The following is a 19333-nucleotide window of genomic DNA, read 5'->3' as shown; positions in this document are numbered from 1 at the left end:
CCTCTCACTTTTGATACAGGCCAACAGTAAACAATGTTTTGCAAGTTCTTTTCTGCTTGGAAGATACACTCAAACCTACTCACCACCACCCAAAGTCTCCAAGTAAATAAACTCTCTCTTGAATGACCTAGTAGAGTGATTTCTAATAGGTTTATTGGTACAAATAATTATGAACAACCACCAAAAAACTTTCAAAGTGCAATTAGCAGAAAGCATCACAGCCTGTACTAGATATGTTTTGCCTCTTTTAGAGAGAGAAAAAAAAAGGTTTGGTGACCTTCCAAATAAAGTTCTATAAGTTACAAAGACTTTTTCTTTTTGTAATGTGAATAGTCACAAATGAACGCTAGAAAAAATAAACAAAAGCTGTGTATACACATTCCTGAAAGATCCTTTGAGAAGATCAAAGGCTGAGTACTTAGAAAATAAAACTGCATTCTTTTGGATGAAAAAATACAGGGCAACAAATGAATCTGATATAGATGAATGTATCTAAATGAAATGTTGGAACATTTAATAAGAAAGTACATATGTAAATAATGAAGCTGTACATAAAATATTTGAAGTAACAGAAAATTAATCATGCCAAACTATTTATTAGAAAGGGTAATAATATATCCTATATTTTTAAACTTTAGAGACAGCATCTCTAAACTTAAGTAAAACATCTGATATGATCTCAGACAATTGTCTCACAGGAAACCAGAGAATGGCAGGCAATAGCACTAAGAAGAAGAATCTGGGGATTAGAGTAGGATGATGAATTAAATATGAGTCAACAATATGTCACCAAAAAGACAAATGCAAGATTGAGTCATTATTAATATACATGCGCTATTAAAAACATATGAGGTAATTACTGTTCTGCTTGGCACTGGATGATTCTTGGCAGTACTGCAGAAGCCATAACCCCACATGCAAGATACAAAACATTTTATACTACCAATGTACAATGACTGAACACATTTGGGTACCACATTTTAACAAAAGAAATTAGAAAAAGCATAGTATAAAAATCTATAAAACTTTTGAGAAATCATGAATGATGTGGTCTTTCACTTACATACAAAACTGCTCCCCAGGTTAGGAATTTCTACAGTTGGTTTTACTCCATTATAATTATAGTGCTCTGCTTAAATGAAATTCAGATTAAGTGATATATTCAGCAATTTGTAATTGAAGCGAAGTTCTAGTGTACTGAATCAATGGGATTTTTTGCTTCAGTTAGACTATGATCTTACTTAGTACTGTTGAGGAAGGTGAAAGGAACCGTAGGGTAAAAGATTCCAGGGAATTTTCCTTGATTATTATTCCATTCACACATTTAATTTAGAGAAGGAGTTCTAACTCCATTATTTGAAGAAAAAAAAAAAAAAAAAAAAAAAAAAAAAGGCACTAACAGGCTTCAAAAGTTATATGAGGAGGCATTTAGAATTACTGATCAGTAGATTTATTTCATGAACAAAACTCCAGAAGAACAAGCCTTTCGAATAATCTCTCTATCCAGAAGCAATTTAACAAAGGTAATAGTTAAACCCTCTGCTCCTTAAGAGAACTAGCCAATAAATCAAAGTCCAGATTTAAACTGCTGCTGTATTTAAACATAGTCATAAGAATCATTTAACCTTACAGCATAAAACTCAGCTGATAATTTTTTTTTGACTAACACCTCATAAAATTCATTCTTGCAGAATTGTGGAAAAGTTAAGCACAGTCTACCCTTCTTATAAAGTTTCTTGTTACAAGGTTGCATGGTTTAAACATATGTTGTATTTTATGATTAAAAAAAATCCTCCATATAGCCCCCTCTTTGTTGCAACACTCAAACATACTTTGCCCCTAGGCCAGTGCTGCAATAAAAGTAAAATGAATTCAAGACCAGTTGCTGAGAAAAAGATAAGTTCAAGGTATTTTCACACTTTTTTTTTCCTTGTAACTTTTTCATGTCAGAGTTCTATTTCCCTTTTTCCCCCTGTTCCCTATGCCATTGTTTTATTATTTCCTTTTATTGGTACAGTATCCACTAAATAGCTTTAAGTAAATCTGAACAATTCCAAGCCAATTTAAGGCATTGAGGTTTCAGATTAAAAAATAAAAAATAAAAATCCAAGAACTGTGTATTTATTAGGATATCCAATTCTAAATCATTTATCAATTCATTTGAAGAGGCTATATAAGAAAAAGACAAATTCACTGATTATTTAAGTCTATTAGATGATGCCATCATATTTTGTGGAATCATACAAAATGGTAATACTGCTTTTGCAATGGGAAGTTCTTATTTATAAATGAACACCATTCAAAAATAATTCAGTAACTAAGAAAGCAAGGTTATTAAACTATGCTTTCTCTCTCTGCCACCAGTTAAATTAGTATTCTGTTCTATTAAAGACTAATCCAATAGCTTGTGTGTCCCACTGGTGACCTATCAGTACACTGTTTCTTTAGTTCTTATGTGCAAGGCAACATCTGTCTCAATAGCATAAACCAAAAAAAGAAAACAAGAAGGGTTGAAAATGTTCATACACCCACCTGAACATATAACTTATGTCCCAGAGAAAAATCATAGAACTTAGATATCTTCTGATTACAGCATATGATCATTCACACTTCTTAAGTGCTTTAGACAGTAGCTCAGGAATCCTACATTTCATGCATCAGTCTTCAAAGTGCAGAATTCAGTATTAGCTCCTTATGCACTACTGTTGCTTCATACATTAATTACTATCTGGTCCCCACATTCACTAATGCATACCTGACCACATGCAATTTATGAGATAATCCATAGAGCTACCTAAGCTTCAACTAGTTGTCTTTCTTATGTAAAACACTTTTTCATTCCGTATACAACTTCAAAAGAAATCTCTTACGTAAACTCTCCTCAAGTGTAAGTCACATAGCTAACTCAATACAGACAAGGCAAAGAATAGAATTGTGGCCTGATCTGCACACTTATTCAAAGCACTAGTAAGGAAATTTGTTTTACTGCATAAGAGAATACCATTTCTTATAAGTAGGAAGAAGCAGGATACATATCGGTAAATCTCACTTTTTATGAAGAGTGTATGAGTAGCATTTCGACTCTTTCTCAAGTTGTAGAAGGACTAAGGTTAATAGCTATAAACTAGATTAACTGTAATCAATCCAACAGAAACTGAAAACATAGGAATAAGGGTGATTTTCCAACTCACTATGTCTTTCTCAGATTTCTCTAAGGGCAAGACAACATATTACATCTAAATACCCTCAACGTGAAGGAAGTCAAGACACAGGACAGAGAATTTCTGTATGTTGTAGGTACATTACTAAGATGTCTGCAGCACTAATAATGCAAACAACACAGTAGAAAGAGGTTATAAAACTGATAATAAAGTAATATGAATTTTATTTCTTTTCCCTGAGTTAAAATTTGGTTTTAATGCTGATATCCTGCAAATTCTCTATTGTACCAGTATGCAAATTAATCAAAATTACAAGTAAGTAGTTTATAATTCTTGTTAACTGATTATCCATCCATAAAAGGTTTTATTATTACCACATGAAGGTAGTTCACTGCTATTTTTTTTTTAGATAATTGAAGCCAACACCAGTAAATTGATTAACCAAAATTTCTGCACAGGTAAATTTCTGCACAGCTAGAACACATCCAATTCAGCATTATTTTAATTAGAAGAATTAGAAATAAGATATAAAAGTTCCAACAAAAAAAAAAAAAAAAAAAAAAAAAAAAAAATAAGATTTTGCTGAAATTGAAAAAAAAAAAAAACATGATCAATCACAAAATGTAACAACTGGCTTATAATCTAATCACTCTGTACCTATGTAGAGAAAAATCTACTCTCACTGTTTTGACAAAAACGGTTTTAATTTCAACTAAGATTAAACAATACATAAAATGTTGCTTAATAAGACTTGACTATTCTTAGATAATATCAGATTTATGTCTTTCTTAAGAACTGAACGGGAGGTACACTACTGCATAAAGAATAAGGAAGAAAAGGAATTCTCAGCTAAGGCAATGCTGTATCCAATTCACTTGCTTCATTTCATTCCATTCTTTTAACAATCTCAAATTCGCAACTAATTCATCAGAACGTTCCGGCACAAAGAATGAAGCTTTTCCCTTTTTTAGTATGAATATTCATATACTTTCAGGTGAAGCGATGACTTTCAATTCAGCCATATAGAGTTTGAACATTTAGCATTACCAGCCCAGTAAACATTTTAAGCTATTGTATTTACTTGTCTTTAAAAATCTTAGTATATTACAGAAGACATTTCATAGATACTCTCCAGTATAAAAGTTGTAAACCAGCAAGCCTCATGCTTCATCTAAGCGTGTGCACTGTTTCAAAGCTTGCATGGGTGTCTCCAAACCACAGAGCAACCACAGAAGTGTAAGCACATCCTTGCTCACAGTAGATAAACTCTTCGACTCAGATCTTTGGTGGACAGGGTAATAAGGACAGAGCTTTGCATTTGGGTGACCAAAGATTGTACACATGCCTAAAAAGCTCTAAAGTTTTCTCACTTCTCTCCCAAACATGTAAGACAGAACTTATGTAAGACAGAACTATGCAAAACAACCTCCTGCTATTGCAAACAGTGATCAGGTTCTTCAGTATAAACTTACTGATAACGTTATAAGATACTCAATTCAAATGTAAAGACACAGAACGACACACTAGACATAAAAACAGCTCACATCATCTTGGAAAGTGCTTTCTATCAGCAAATATCACTTCATATAATGAAAGTTGAATTGTTACACAGTAATCTGGGGTGGCATAATTCCATGATATTTTTACATACGATCAGGCTACATATAACCTATTTAATCATGCAGTAAAGTAAGATTTCTGTAGACTGGAGTCCTCTACTAATCACAGAAATGTACGCCACTTTTTCAGTATCTTCAAGAAAGAGCTTACAGTAGAGTCACCTTAAGTTCTTGAAATTTTACATTTGAAATAAAACACAGACTGTGTACAATCTGTTAATTACTTAAGGGCTGTGACATTTTGTGGCTAGGTTAAGAGTTCACTTGGTTGAAAAAAAAAAAACACAGTGTTCAGCACTACTAACTTCCATGATTTTACCATGAATCATCTTTGTTTAAGAAGGACATGGAGGTGCTTGAGTGAGTCCAGAGAAGGGCGACGAAGCTGGTGGAGGGTCTGAAGAACAAGTCTTACAAGGAGCGGCTGAGGGAGCTGGGACTGTTTAGCCTGGAGAAGAGGAGGCTCAGGGGCGACCTTATCACACTCTACAGGTACCTGAAGGGAGGCTGTAGCGAGGTGGGGGTTGGTCTTTCTCCCACGTGCCTGGTGACAGGGCAAGGGGGAATGGGCTAAAGTTGTGGCAGGGGAGATTTAGGTCCAATATTAGGAAAGACTTATTTACTGAAAGGGTTGTTAGTCACTGGACTAGGCTGCCCAGGGACGTGGTTGAGTCACCATCCCTGGAGGTCTTTAAAAGACGTTTAGATGTAGAGCTTAGAGATACGGTTTAGTGGAAGATTTGTTAGTGTTAGGTCAGAGGTTGGACTCAGTGATCTTGGAGGTCTCTTCCAACCTAGACTATTCTGATCCTTTCTAAAAGGATCCATAGGCTAGAATAATGGTGTTGCAAAAGAAACTCAATTTACAGCTCTAAGATGACAACAAAAAAATTAGAATTATGAAATCCTGATATATGTAGACATTCTACATAATAAATGTAAATGGATTAAAAATTAAGTTCCATTTTTGAAAGCCTGTGCTCAAGATCAATTTTTTTTTTTTTTTCTAAGTATATAATTAGATGACCTTCCTTCATCATTTCTGGATAGCTTTCGTGTTTTCATTTTAGTTTCAGTGTTCAGAGACATCAGGACACAAAAGTAAAGCTAAAGTACCACAGAAGTTCTGTAATACAGTTATTCCCTTTGCCAGAGGTTTTTCCACATTTGAAGTGACTGACAACTAACTATACCTACAACAAGCCTGATTTATACTTCAGGCCTTGCAGGTTGTTTCTTCCCCCCATTCACTTTTTTAAAGCTGTTCTATTAGCTTTGTTTAGAAGTTTAGTTAAACATGCAAGAGATTTCTTGTTTTCATTTCCCACATCCCTGGCCCTTTGACTTTCACTTTCAACAAAACCATTAAGTTCATTTTGCCTTTTTGCTAAAATGCTACAACCAACAAAATACATTTTATTTTAATCAATAAAACACTTTTTAATCAAGTTTTCAGAAAGTGCTATTGTATTTTCATTAACTCTTGCAGTAAATACACCTGTAGAATCAGTTCAAGTATAAAAGCAGTTGTAGAGAGACAGCGATGTAGTGAGGGGACCATCTAGTGGTGACTTAACCACATTCCATGCACTTTTAGAACAAAAGCACCCATTCTCGGCAAGTAGGTGGACAAGTTTTCTCAGTTTTGGTCTGTCTTTATTTTATAGCTTTAATAATTTATTTTATTTAGATTTCAGCTTTCTATGCTCAGACTACGTGAATGGATTTGTTGATTTTCATCAATATGTTCCTGTAATAAAAATAACTGTGCTAGTTCCGTATATACGGAAGCTGCTCACAGCATCAAGTTTATAATTTGAAAATGCTCCCATGAATGAAGTTGCTAGGAGCTAGCCTACTAAGTAGGTTTCTATTTACCTCACAGATCTCTCTTCAGCAAGGAAATCTCTAATACTATCTTCCTTAATAAATACAAGAGACCAAAATAATCGGTCAAGAAATAACAGTTTACTTTGTATGTTTTACATCTCCATCATCACATCTCATCTAAATAGACTAGCAGGTTATGTTATGATTCGGTCTGTTAACAAGGGCATGAGTACATCGATGCAAACTAGCAAGGACAGGAGAGCAAAGCTTACACTGGAGAAAGCTGACTGAAAATATGCTATACACAACTAGTGACTGGACCCTAGACCCTACATTTCTATTGAACATTTCGAACAACTGCAGAGACACCCTTCTCCAGCTACCACATTAACAAAAGCTGTGAGAAATCCTCCTCCCTAATGAAGCTGCAGAGGGTAGAGTAGGCACAGGGAGAGGTTTATGTAAGTGCACATTTAAATATAAATGAAGAAGAGCTGTTGAACCTTCATAACCCAATTGAACCATAAAACAGTAGCAGAGCACTTGTTTCTAAAAGCTCTATTCTGTTGTTTCTGAAAACCTCTGATAGGTCTCCAGGTCAGCCAACATTCAGGAGAGATTTCAGGCAGTTTCTCTTGAAGATAAGCTGCATTGTAAATTAGAAAAACAGATTCCACTCCAATACAATCTGAAAAAATACTAATATAATGAAAATTGCAAGTTTGGTCTGAACAAATCTCTGCCTCTTCAGCTTTTGTAAGGGTCTTACAGGATTTTCAGCAATTCAGAAAGTCAAAAAACTGCTGGATTGAAACTGAGTTCCTCTCCATACCTTGATGCCTGGTTACATAACTGTTTCCTCGTTTTCACAGCAGTCACATTCTCTCAGACTTGTGTACCAGCTTGTCTTATGGCATCTTTACAGTGCAGGATGGAGTAGGTGGAACTGAGAAGGTTCTTGAGGACTAGAGTATGCACAAGCTCTTTCCCCTCCAGGTTCTTTATAAAGAAAACTTTATAAAGCAGTGAAGAGAAGTCAGGAATAGGTAAACCTCACCTACCTTCACTGTTTACTTTCTCAAAGGAAATTGAAACTTCCTCCAAAGTTTCAGGAGGAATTTCCAAAGGAATAAGCAGCTGAAAATGAACCACCCACCACAAAGTTAAAAATGGATGCGCTAGCTCTGGAACAGTAGATGGGAATTGTGTGCTGGCTTTATATCAAAACTGACTATGCACCCTTACAGCATCAAGTGACTAACAGAACACTTCTCATCCCAGGTAAGGCCACAGCTACAGTGGCCTGCTAGACAGCACAAACTCCAACTGCATGTGGGTAGAAGTCATATTACAAGTGACTACAGAAGAAATATGAATGCTAAGATGTATTTTATTTGAGGTAAGGGCAAGCAGTGAAGTGGTCATTTTCTTCAGTTTCCATTAAACTGACAGGCAACTGTTTGGAAGCAGTTCAATAGGAAAGAGCAAAAGAAATACAGAGTAGTAACTAGAACCCAAAGAACTCCTAGTCCCAAGGAAAGACAGAAACCCCCCCAAAATGTCTTTGGACACCAGGATAAACAATGTACAAAACTTCAATTCTATTTTTCTTTTACTGGTATCAACTGGTATGCCTGAGAGGAATGAGTTCCTTTACTACTAAAGGTATAGGATTAGGAGCTTCATAAAAAGAAACAAAAAAATCCAGCATTGTCTTCAACAAGAGAAATCTAAGACTGAGCAACTTCATATATCAAGTGCCCTGTTGACTCCTGCAGCATTCTTCTTTGCTTCCTCAGATGAAAGATTATGTTCCTGGAGGATTTACATTCCCTTTCCTCCCCTGACACTCCCACAGCATGCTTTCCTTGTACTCCTGTTCAACTGCCATTCTCCTGTTTTTGCTCCAATAGCTCTGTAAATATGACCTCTAAAGTGCCTCTTACACCTTCTCATTGTTTCAAGGATGCTTGCATATAGCAATAAGAAAGACACATATTAGTCACAGCAGTAACAGAGAAGGCTATAAATATAAAAACCCTCCCTGTGTTTTGTTAGTCCACTTCTGGAGTATGGTGTGGAGGTCAGACTACTAGCAAAGCAAGTTTACTGCTGCACACTTACAGCACTTCCACCATTATGAATTAACCTCCACTGAAGGTGAGAGAGACTTAGCAGATGTCTGGCCAGGATTCTAGAAGTCTGGAAGTCACATAGTCAAATAAAATATTTATTCACAGACTGCAGTTGGCTCTCAATTGCAGCACAGATCTGCCAAAGAAACACACACAGATAGCACAACAGGCCAGACCAGGACAGGTATCTGTTTACTAAAGTTAACAGGCCTTGTTATACCTTCTTTCCAGATAATTCTGACTGGTCTTGCAAGATGGAAAAAAATCCACAACATTGTCATTCATAATCCTCAAGGAGAGAATGAGAAGCTTAAAGATGGTACTTACTTAAAAAAAAAAATCATGGCAAAAGGCTAGGGACGAGACTAAAAGTATAGCCTTGACAAGAAATCTAGTTAGACACTCCAGAAAAGATACAAAGATGGATATTCAATTCAGAAAAGCCATAAAAAAGCCACACAAAATTCAGATGATTTTCCAGTGTCCACTTTGCCTATTTCTCTGATGCTTCAATGCCTGCCTTAGTGAATGATCAAGCTGCTAATAGCAGGCTACTATAATTTTTGCATATTTAGGTCTTAAATAAAAAACTTCTTTATCTTATGATAGGAATGGGGATTATTTATAAATCTCTTCTGTCATTGTTTATTAACATTCTTGTAATCTCAAAATAAGACTTGAGGCCACTCTTTTCCCACAGCAATCAACATACTATCACAAAGTGGAACATGAGGAAGAAAGGAAAAGGAGAGCAGTCTGACAGGATGTGACAGAAGCACTACTAGGAATTAGGAGAAACAGAACTTACCAGAGTTCCCTTTGCTGTTTCTGCTGTCAGGACTGGCTCATAATTTGACCATCCTAGGTGTTGAGAAGTGTTTGTCTAGCCAAATAGGTTCTGAAGTAAATTTTCTATAGCTTGCAAAGATGTTCTCTTCATTTTGTGACTTGCATCCCACACAGGTTTTGATGATATCTTACAGATACGTCCAGTATCAAGACTGAGCTGGTGGTTAGACCTCTACCCAGAATCTCCATGGTAAACACGCATGTCACAGAAAACCAGAGTTTATTCTGCACAACTGAATGGTGGTAAAAAGGTATTTTGTCTTATTCCTCCACCACTCCAGACACACTAAAAACTCTTAGCTTATGATGCCTGGATATATCCATTACTGCAATCCCATTGTAGCATGACAGGAATCACACTACCTCTTCTCAGTTTTAGGAAGCTCTGTATCTTCTTTTTAAAGTTAGCACAAATAACCCATGAACTATACACTCACCCCCTCAAGCTATTCATAGCATTTCTCACTTTTTCATCCACATGACTTAAGAGTCAATCATTTCTCCAAGGTGCTTGTGCAAAATGAGTAGGTGAAAGCCTCTTCAATCAGTATGAATTGTAGTTAGCTTAATTCAAGCCCAGAGACAAGCCTGAGTTTAGGGTTAATCTTTTAGTAATAATCTTACAGTGCATTATCACAGCCCCAGAACTGTGGGGTCATATGAACGTATCATATATATACACACTAAGAAGACTTTTTGCCTCAGTAACAGATCATTATTTTGTGAAAAGCTTAGGCACGTTACTTGTGCAGACAACTACTATCCCCTATTATTGCTAGGGAAGCTTGTCTTCCAAGAAGAAATTGCTGTCATATAGAGCAAACCTATATGATTCTAGATTGGAATATAAAATAGCATTCATAATTGTGTCAGAAGTTCAAAGACTGAAATCTATTGAACATATTCAAAACTATAAATACACCATAAATATTACTTTCCACTGTTATGTTTTTCCAGTCATAGTTTGTTTATTTTTTCAGTCAGTATAATGCATCTCTAAAGAGACTCAGTAGTTTAGGTTCAGAGAATGGAAGTATTGACTTATTCCTTCATCTGGGATTAGAAAGCTGCAGAAAAGTAAAACTGAATTAAAGCACAGAAGAAAATAATTACTTTGGATGTTAAAATATTTTGTTTTTTAAAAAAATCAGTATTATCCTTATAAGTTCATATCTTGTTCAAGATGTAAGAAAACAACTAATTCATGTTTAATATTCTTTGCCTCATTTTAACTCCCCCCACTCCCCTACATCAGATAAAAGATATTATCATTTAGAAAGATGGCCTCCCCTCTAGATAAGAGTAGCCTGCAGCCTGTCAAGATTTAAGTTAACGCTGAACTATTCACAGGTAAACAATTATAAAGAATATGCAACAAGGAGCTTACCTTTTACACCACCAAATGGTCCATACGTCATATTGCAAGCAGTTCTCTGAAGATTATGTTCATACATCAGTTTCATCTGATACTGGTTCCCATGTTCCACATTCCCTTGAGTTCCTACCAAAAAATATATATATACATATATATATATATTTCACATCCTTTATCCATGCAATTTGGAAGAAGGAGTATCAGTTTAAAGAGCAACCTGAAAAGCTGTAACTTACTCCTAATGACTTAGAAATGAGGGCTGAAATTGCTGTTTTCTTAAAAGAAAAAGAATTCTCAAAGGCCAGAACCACAGCTAAGGTTCCAATATACTAGCTATTGTATAAAGATTTAGCAAGATGCTGCGGTTTTATTGTTCAATAGTTTTCTTCATGATCTTAAAGGCACATCTTAAGGTCAGAAAAAGTCTACTCAAAAAGGGAGAATTCTTAAAATTCTCCCTTTTATTCAATGGATATACTATATCCAACAAAGCAGGCTGAATTGTAAATGTCTTTGCCTCAAATTGAGCTGTAGCCAGTTATAATTTGTTTTTGTTTGCTTGTTTTTGGAAAAGCTATGTTTATGGTACATTTATCACTTGCCTTTACTCAGTCTGAAATTTAATGCAGTGATTAAGAGTGCAAAGAGAGACACAGACATATAGTAACAGCAATAATTTTATCATACATGTCACATTCTCAAAAGCATCTCCATAAACTAGTTTCCTGATCCCTTCACAGAACTAGCAGAAATTCAAGAAGCCTTTCTAAAGAAACTGAAGTTAAGGCTCACTTTTTAATAATCAAGAATCTTTTATGCCTGCCCACAAAGAAAAATACTCAGTTCTTCATTGTATAGAGTAACACTTAAGGATCATATCAGCAAGAAAAAAAAAAAAAAAAAACCTTTGAGAACAGTTATATCAGCATAGAAAAAAAAAAGATTTCTTGAGCAAATGACATCTAAGCTAAGCCTATCACAACTTTAGATATGAAAAGATTACTTCAACACTCATCTTAAACAACATGCCATGAAAGATTTGTAACTCATGCTAACCTTTTAGGCAACTGCTCCAACTAAAATCCACTACAGCTCTTAAGTTGTTACCATGAAGGTAGGCCCACATTCAAGAGAAGATTGGAACAGACATAGAGGAAAGCCCTGGCTGGATGAGTATCTACCTAAAGCGCAATATCAGAGGAAAAACAATCAAGAAGGTAGTCAGTCTGTGCATACTAACAGTAATACAAGATCCAGGGCATACTTCAGTTAGTCTTGAAGGATGTTTTCATTCATACAGGAGGAGAAACAGCATAGATTTGCTTTATTATGAATAACAAACACATGGTGATGTGCATAAAACAGGTAAAATTCCACTTTATGACACTGAAATTTGCTGTGGAAGCATAAAGAAATAGCAATCTTGGGTTTTTGAAGGAGTTGGTTCAAGAGTTTGAAAAGTTCTGATAATAAAGTTACTATCACAGCATGAATGCTTACCAGTAAGTATGAAGTATCTATTAAGGGAATGTAAAACTTTATTACTTTGGTGTTTAAACCAGATAGACAGCAAATTATAATTAGAAAGTTCTAAACTGACCTATTTGTTGTATGCTGTTAAGGAAAGCATTAAATTGTTTTAATAAGAGTTATACTGGTAGGCAACAACTCTAAAACTTAAGTACCATTACAGAGAAGCACAAGCATGGAAGTGGCATTGTATCTCCAAAGTATTACCCCTCAACAAAGACCAACTTTACAGTAGTCTCCACGTAAGATAACTAGAAGGCAGATAGGTTATGAAGACATGCTGTCCTTTCAGATTCTAGCCCACTGAGCTATGAACAGGAAGTAAGCTGCTCCTAGAAGTAAACTATGCTTTCACAGTGAAAGCAACCCCAGCTGTCACTGCACAGACGTGAACAATATGTAGTTGTCTACTGATTTTTTAAGACAAGGATACAGTCAGTAGAACTCTTACATCTGTTCTTTGCACATGTACTAGAAGGAATTCAATGCACAGAATACTTTATGATTTGGCTCTTTATATACTGCATGAACATAGCACTTAGATTTCCAGACAAAGGCAATAGGAAAAAGGAGGATTTAAGGAAAAACCATAGTCATTTCACCTTTTTACCAATGTTAACCTCTTATCTTCACCTGGGCTGCATTACCAGCCTTCTGGCTTTCTAGGAAGTTCAGATTTTTGAGTTCAGAAATAAATGATTTTTTCATACTTAAAAAGATAAGTAAACTGTCATTAATCAACGAGTTGACCATTAGCATGCTGAACACTAACAGTTACTTCTAAAACTGTAACAAGCACTAGTTATTCACAGCAGAAATTTTACCATATGTCTATGCACATTCAGACAAATCCTTCATAATATGCAGACACCACACCAGCTAAGACTCATGACTAATGTTTGTAAGCAATGCCATGACTTCTGTGAGAAGTCATTGTTATCAGATCAAGTCCATCTTCCTGTGGGAGAGCAAGTAGAATAACACAAGAAAAAAAGCAGGACTCCAGCACTGCCAACTGCAGACACACATTACAGTATCTCAAGCACCAAGCAGATCACCAGGTCATTAGCCACTGGGAGATATTTGGATATAATTACTAACATTTCTTTTTCTTACATTAGTGAGTGCCAGAACATGATGACTGCAGCTCTTCAGGGATGATGAACAAACACTGTGTATATTCCAAGTTTAGCATTTAACCTGATCCAACTTTAGAATGAACCTAAAATCACGAGATAGTTTGCATCTGTAAACTAACCTGAAACAGAATATACACAGAGTTTTCGGCAATGCAACACAGCCAGATGAAGTCCTTCAGTACCACTGTAAAAAAGGGAGTGGAAAAAAAAAATTGTTTTAAGATAAATTTCAAGTAAAATACATGAGATAAAATTCAAAACCACTGTCAAAATGTCAACATTACTTTCAGATGTTGGCCAGGTTTAAGAGTATTAGATGTGAACATAGAACAATCAAGAACTAATCTTCCTAAATTTGAAAGTACTTTCAAAATTAAAATGAATCTTTACAGAACATTTTTTCAGATTTAAGTATGAAAAGCAAGTCAACTATTTTCCCAGTTTAGCTTGAAAATCATTCCAAACAAGGTGCTGTTTTCTCTCAACTTCTCAACTCTTCAATGATCTTCCCATACATTTAGTTTTTTATTTCAGACAAGTACTATTCAGCAGCCACATAAATTGTTTTTAAAATTCGGTTTTGTACTACTTGCAAAATTAAATCAATTAAACTATTCACCTTCTTCTTGCCCCAAAATTAAGTAGTACTTTCTGTTGAGAAGGTTCTTGTGCTAAAATGAAAAGTTTTAGATCTCTCCACAAGTCAAAGCATTATCATTTCTGCACAAGGCCAGTCCATGAGTACTTAAAGAACAAATTCCAACAGACAAAGGTCTTTTGGTAGATGGTCTTTGGTCTTGAAAAAAAATTCAAGAAACTCTTCCCATGATAAGTACAGGCTTGACTCATAGTTTAGAATGATATTTTCTCCCATGTAGAGTCTCTTATACCTAATTAAATATAGAGCCTTTTCCTTAGGGCCAAAGTATTTCTCCTCTATCTGGACACTTATTTCCATTAAATTCCATAGCATTAAAGATCTTCAATCTTTTATCAAACATCCCAAAACTGGCCAATGTTACATCTTTAAACACGAGAAATTACTGAAATTTTCTGTTAACACCTAAAAAAAAAAAAAAAAGTATTCTTTTCCTGTTCTATGCACTTCAAAAATAATAATAATAATAATACAAGTGCCTGGAAGATTTTCTTTCAGTTAGACATTAAGCAAAAAAATCTCTCATATTAAGATAGTTCAACAAGTAGACCAAATGTGTACTATGGTATTCATACATGTAATCAATAGGCATCAATCAATATGGAAACTGAAGCCACTCCCCACCACCCAAAACAAAGAAAGTAAAACACATCTAAGCTTTAAATAATGATCAGCAACACATGCTGTTGTTTACTTACGAAACAAATTTTCCAACTTCCACCTGCAGTATTGGTTCTTGTAACTGCACTTCCAAGAGCAGGTCTTCAGCCTGCACGTCATCCCCAGGTTTCACAGGATGTGGATGAAAGATTCGGAGATATCCCATATAACTGCCCACAATAATTTTATCTATAAAAAAAATAACCAAATGAGATTACAAAATACAATAACACATATAGAACTAGATTTAGTGCAGAAGTGCTTCAAAGAATACCCTACAATGAAAGAACATTTCCATGACTCAATTAACATTGATTATGTTCTGTCTTCTAGACAGAACAATAAGTAATTAGGTTAACAGTAATGAGTTTTTTTCCTCACCAATGTAAGCCTGTCAGCAAAGGTTCAAAATACCAGTCATAATGGTGGTAGCACTGACCTTTGTTACCACTCTATAATTCTAAATTGAAGTTCATACTTGTTAGGAAAAACATCACTTTCTGTTTTTTGATAGTAATTCAAACTTTTAGCTTCAACAACTAGGATTTGTGTTTATACATATCGCAGCAGCAGAACTGCTAAAATTTAAGATTGGATTTGTATAAATGTCAGCAGTTCCAAACTAAATCCAGATAATTACTACATCAGGTCAACAGATCAAAACAAGAAAGCAAGGCCTTGAGACCACCTGCACTTGATACAGTTTGCCCACCTAAAAGTGAAGTACAATAGTCACACTAGGTTTATTCTAGGATCAGTATTTTTAAACAAGCATGCATTTGCTAACAACCAAAAGACTAACAACAAAAAAAATATTAAAAAAAAAAAAAAACTGCCTCCCATGATAACTGCTAACAACCTAATGGTGTAGCTGGGACTTATTTCCTTCAGATATAGGGCAACTTTATCAATGAAGATCAAATCCAAATCCAGTAGAATTTGTCTTTAAGTCAGGACAATTGACTAATACTCCCAAACCAAGCTCACTGGTCTCTAAAGGTTTGGCATAGTTCCACAGGACCCCAAGTCAATAGTTCAGAACAGTTGCCTGCGTCCTCTCTTCTCCAACCAAAAAAAAAAAAAAAAAAAAAAACACTTGCACCCACAAGTCCCTTATTCAGAGAATATTGCCCACTTCCTCCACTCATCTTTTCCTCAGCTCTGTAACAAGTATTCCAAGAGCAGTAAATTAAGAATGGTACAACCTGTATCATTAAATCTATTTTAGAATTTCTTAAAAATTCTTATCTAAGTAAGGATATTTTGCCCTATTGTTTGGCTACTGCAACTAGCCGCATTCACTTTTGGTTCTGAACTCCAGACAAAAAGGAGCCTAGTTTTAAAAAATGCAATGTTACAATGTTTACTACAAATGAATTTGTTACTCGTGTTTATTTACTAATTTACTAGAAGTTTAGTAAATAAACATTTCGTGAAATGTGTTCATTTGATTCGTGTCAGTATGGAACAAAGCTAGGGCCGCATGATGAAATATAACCTATTTAAGAAAAACAGAGTTATTAGTGTACATAGTTCTTGTATCATGCAAAGGAACGGTCCAGCAATTTGTGTAAATAGAAGGTTTGAGGGGCGAACATTGAGACTCTAGTCTGGGAGATAAGAGGACCAAGGAGGTGGTTTTTTTGTTTGTTTGTTTGTTTTTTGTTTGTTTGTTAGGAAACTGTTGACTTTTGCATGGGACACCGCCCAAGCCTCTGATATCTGGCAAAGAGATCCACTAAATAAGGAGAAAGGGGGAGTTGAAGGACGACCAAAGGACAAAGCCTGGGAGGAAGACTACGAGCCTTCAGCACAAGAGACCCCCAGAAAGACCACCAGAGACTGGTACGCATGCATCGAGAGAGGGTTCGGATTCCAGGAACTAATTATAAAAACCCTGCCTTTTCTAGAAATAGTGATGAATATATATTAGTCTAGGAGCATTAAAAATCAGCCACCTGATGTAATAGGCGTGCGTCCTGGTGGAGCAGAGACTCCCAGAACACCCAGTGCTGTTTGCTTGCCTCTATTCACTTAATAAATTACAAACTTTAATTAGAATCCTATTTGGGACTCAGTCATTTATCACAATTTTATTGTTACTAATAAAAAGACTGCTACTCCCACAATGCTATTTAAGCCCTGCTTTTATATCAGTTACATTTCTTCCATTACGAAAAGATTCTACCTGTAACACCCTCAGTTCAATTCCATTTGAAAAAGTTAATGTAAAAACAGTAACGTAACTCAACTTTGTTAAAATCCTCCTGAAAAGAAGTCTAGCAACAGTGAAATCAAAATCAAGAACCTCTACTAAGCAAAAACAAAGATGTGAGATAGGCACAACAGTCTCAAATATAAAGTCCCAAGTATTTAAATATATACACAAGAACTCTCCCTGACAGCAAAGATCATGACTGGTGTAAATATTCCCTCATAAGAGAGGCATCATTTCAGTTCCACACTTCACCTTCATATTATTAATGACTATGTACAAAGGCAGGGTTTATGCAGAGTCACTTATTTTAATGTCCTCATATTTTCCACATACAGATGGCTGTTTTCTGGTTCTAAATAACTTATTAGGTTGTTAATCCTCACACTCCTTTTAAAACTCTTTCACCCGTAAGTTCTTTTAACGACGGATGTAGTTGTGTCCATGACAAATTTCAAATGTTTTGTTTTAAAGATATCTACCACTGAGAGAAGAAAACGTGAGAGAAACTACTACTGAACACAAGAAAGAATTTAGATGTTTAGAAACCCAGAAATATACCAGACAAATGGCACTGTGGTTATTAATTCTACAAGGACACATTAAAAATAGCAGACAAACTAACTAGTCTAGCTAACAAGTTTTCAGTACACATTGATTTGGTAAAAGTAAACCTGCAGCTGCATAGCTTAGGAGTCATCAGCAAACTAATTCTGATTTTACCTTGGCCACTGTTATCAACATCAGCAACACACAGACAGCCTTGATCAAATTCTTCCTTTTCTCCAAGTGTTGTGGACCACCAGTCTCGAGCTTTAAACAAGGACATTCTTCTTCACTGGAAAGGAAACAAACTGTTGTTAAAATCCATACTAACGTATATGTCAGTTCAAATAAACAACACTTTTCATTGGTAACAACTAAGTATATTTCATCTGTTAGTTCCACATTGCTCTAGTGGGAGCTGAATACATGTCAATTTCAGATGCTTCTGGTCATGTACTTTAAAAAAAAAATCTTGTCATGAATTCACAAACTAATTGTGATGGACTAGCATTACAAATTTTTTTTAAAAAGCAAAAAAGTTGCAATTTTTTAAAGCTGTTAAAAGCCTTTTGTAAGGAGCACTAAACCAGTCATTTAAAAGTTTTTAAAGTCGCAGAGCTGAGGTTCTCTGGCTTACCAAGGAAAAACAGCAAAAGTATAATTTTGATGTTGGTCCTCCATAAAAGTTTATTTTAGAAAAGTGAATGAAGATATAAACAGCATCAAAACCTCTACCAATTAATCGCCTTGAAGATGCCCTAATGACATGACCAAAGAACTTGGCCAGACAGGGCACAAATCAGCTTTTCTACTCCTTACCTGCTGCTATTTTAAGAACCAGCAAACACAACTAATCCTTTCGCATGCAGCTCGCTAATAACATTACCCTAGTTCAAAACTCACAGCTCCTTGCCCGGGTTTTGTGCCAGCTACACCTCCAGCAACACAGAACCACAGAACGGCTCGGGCTGGAAGGGACCTTAAAGATCACCTAACTCTAGCCCCCTGCCATGGGCAGAGACACTTCCCACCAGACCAGGTTGCCCAAAGCCCCATCCAGCCTGGCCTTGAGCACCTCCAGGGCTGGGGGATCCACAGCTCCTCTGGGCAAGTTGTGCCAGTGCCTCACCACCCTCTAAGTGAAGAGTTTCCTCCTAATGTCTAATCTAAATCTGCCCTCTTTTGGTTTAAAACCATCCCCCCTTGTCCTATCGTTATCTTCCTAACAACAGAGCCGTACTCCATCCTTTTTATACGCCCCCTTTAAGCACTGAAAGCCCGCAACTTTACCACACGCCCCGCAAAGCGCAGCAAGCGCGGGCGTTTGCGGCTCCAACCCCGATTTCTTTAATGGGTAGACAAAGAGAGATAACAAATACAGCGCAACTCCCCTGTTTCCATTCAGAAACCCACAGCTCGCAAGCCCCCACCTCCCCCCTCCAGAGGTAACCCTTACCGGGGGGTCGGCACTATGACCCCGGCCCGAGGCTGAGAGATGGAGGCCGACACCGTTACGGTCCCTTCCCCGCCGCCATTTCAGGCGCCGTTGCCAGGGCGCCTTGGCAACCGCCGCCCCGGGCGGCGCTGGGAAATGTAGTTCGGTGCCGGCGGAAGCG

At 36.2% G+C, this 19333-nt stretch overlaps 1 protein-coding gene across 8 annotated transcripts in view; it reads right to left on the bottom strand.

Moving 5' to 3' along the window:
- The window catches only part of BBS9 (Bardet-Biedl syndrome 9), a 335690-nt gene extending 316365 nt beyond the window's left edge, over positions 1-19325 (bottom strand). For all 8 annotated transcript variants that reach the window (XR_004748060.1, XM_035316948.1, XM_035316945.1 and 5 more), the window contains exons 1-5: positions 19174-19325; positions 17895-18009; positions 14995-15145; positions 13758-13822; positions 10982-11095 (exon numbers count right to left, since the gene is read on the bottom strand). Coding sequence is in view for 7 of the 8 variants with exons in the window: in XM_035316948.1 (XP_035172839.1) it covers positions 10982-11095; positions 13758-13822; positions 14995-15145; positions 17895-18000 (436 nt within the window). In the remaining variant the exon portion in view is untranslated. The remainder of the gene's footprint in view (positions 1-10981; positions 11096-13757; positions 13823-14994; positions 15146-17894; positions 18010-19173) is intronic.
- Positions 19326-19333: the final 8 nt, after the last annotated feature.

Source organism: Oxyura jamaicensis, chromosome 2 (assembly GCF_011077185.1).
Source record: "Oxyura jamaicensis isolate SHBP4307 breed ruddy duck chromosome 2, BPBGC_Ojam_1.0, whole genome shotgun sequence".
Classification (NCBI taxonomy): domain Eukaryota; kingdom Metazoa; phylum Chordata; class Aves; order Anseriformes; family Anatidae; genus Oxyura; species Oxyura jamaicensis.
Note: the sequence above shows the minus strand (reverse complement) of the source record. Positions and strands in the feature narration are given on the sequence as shown.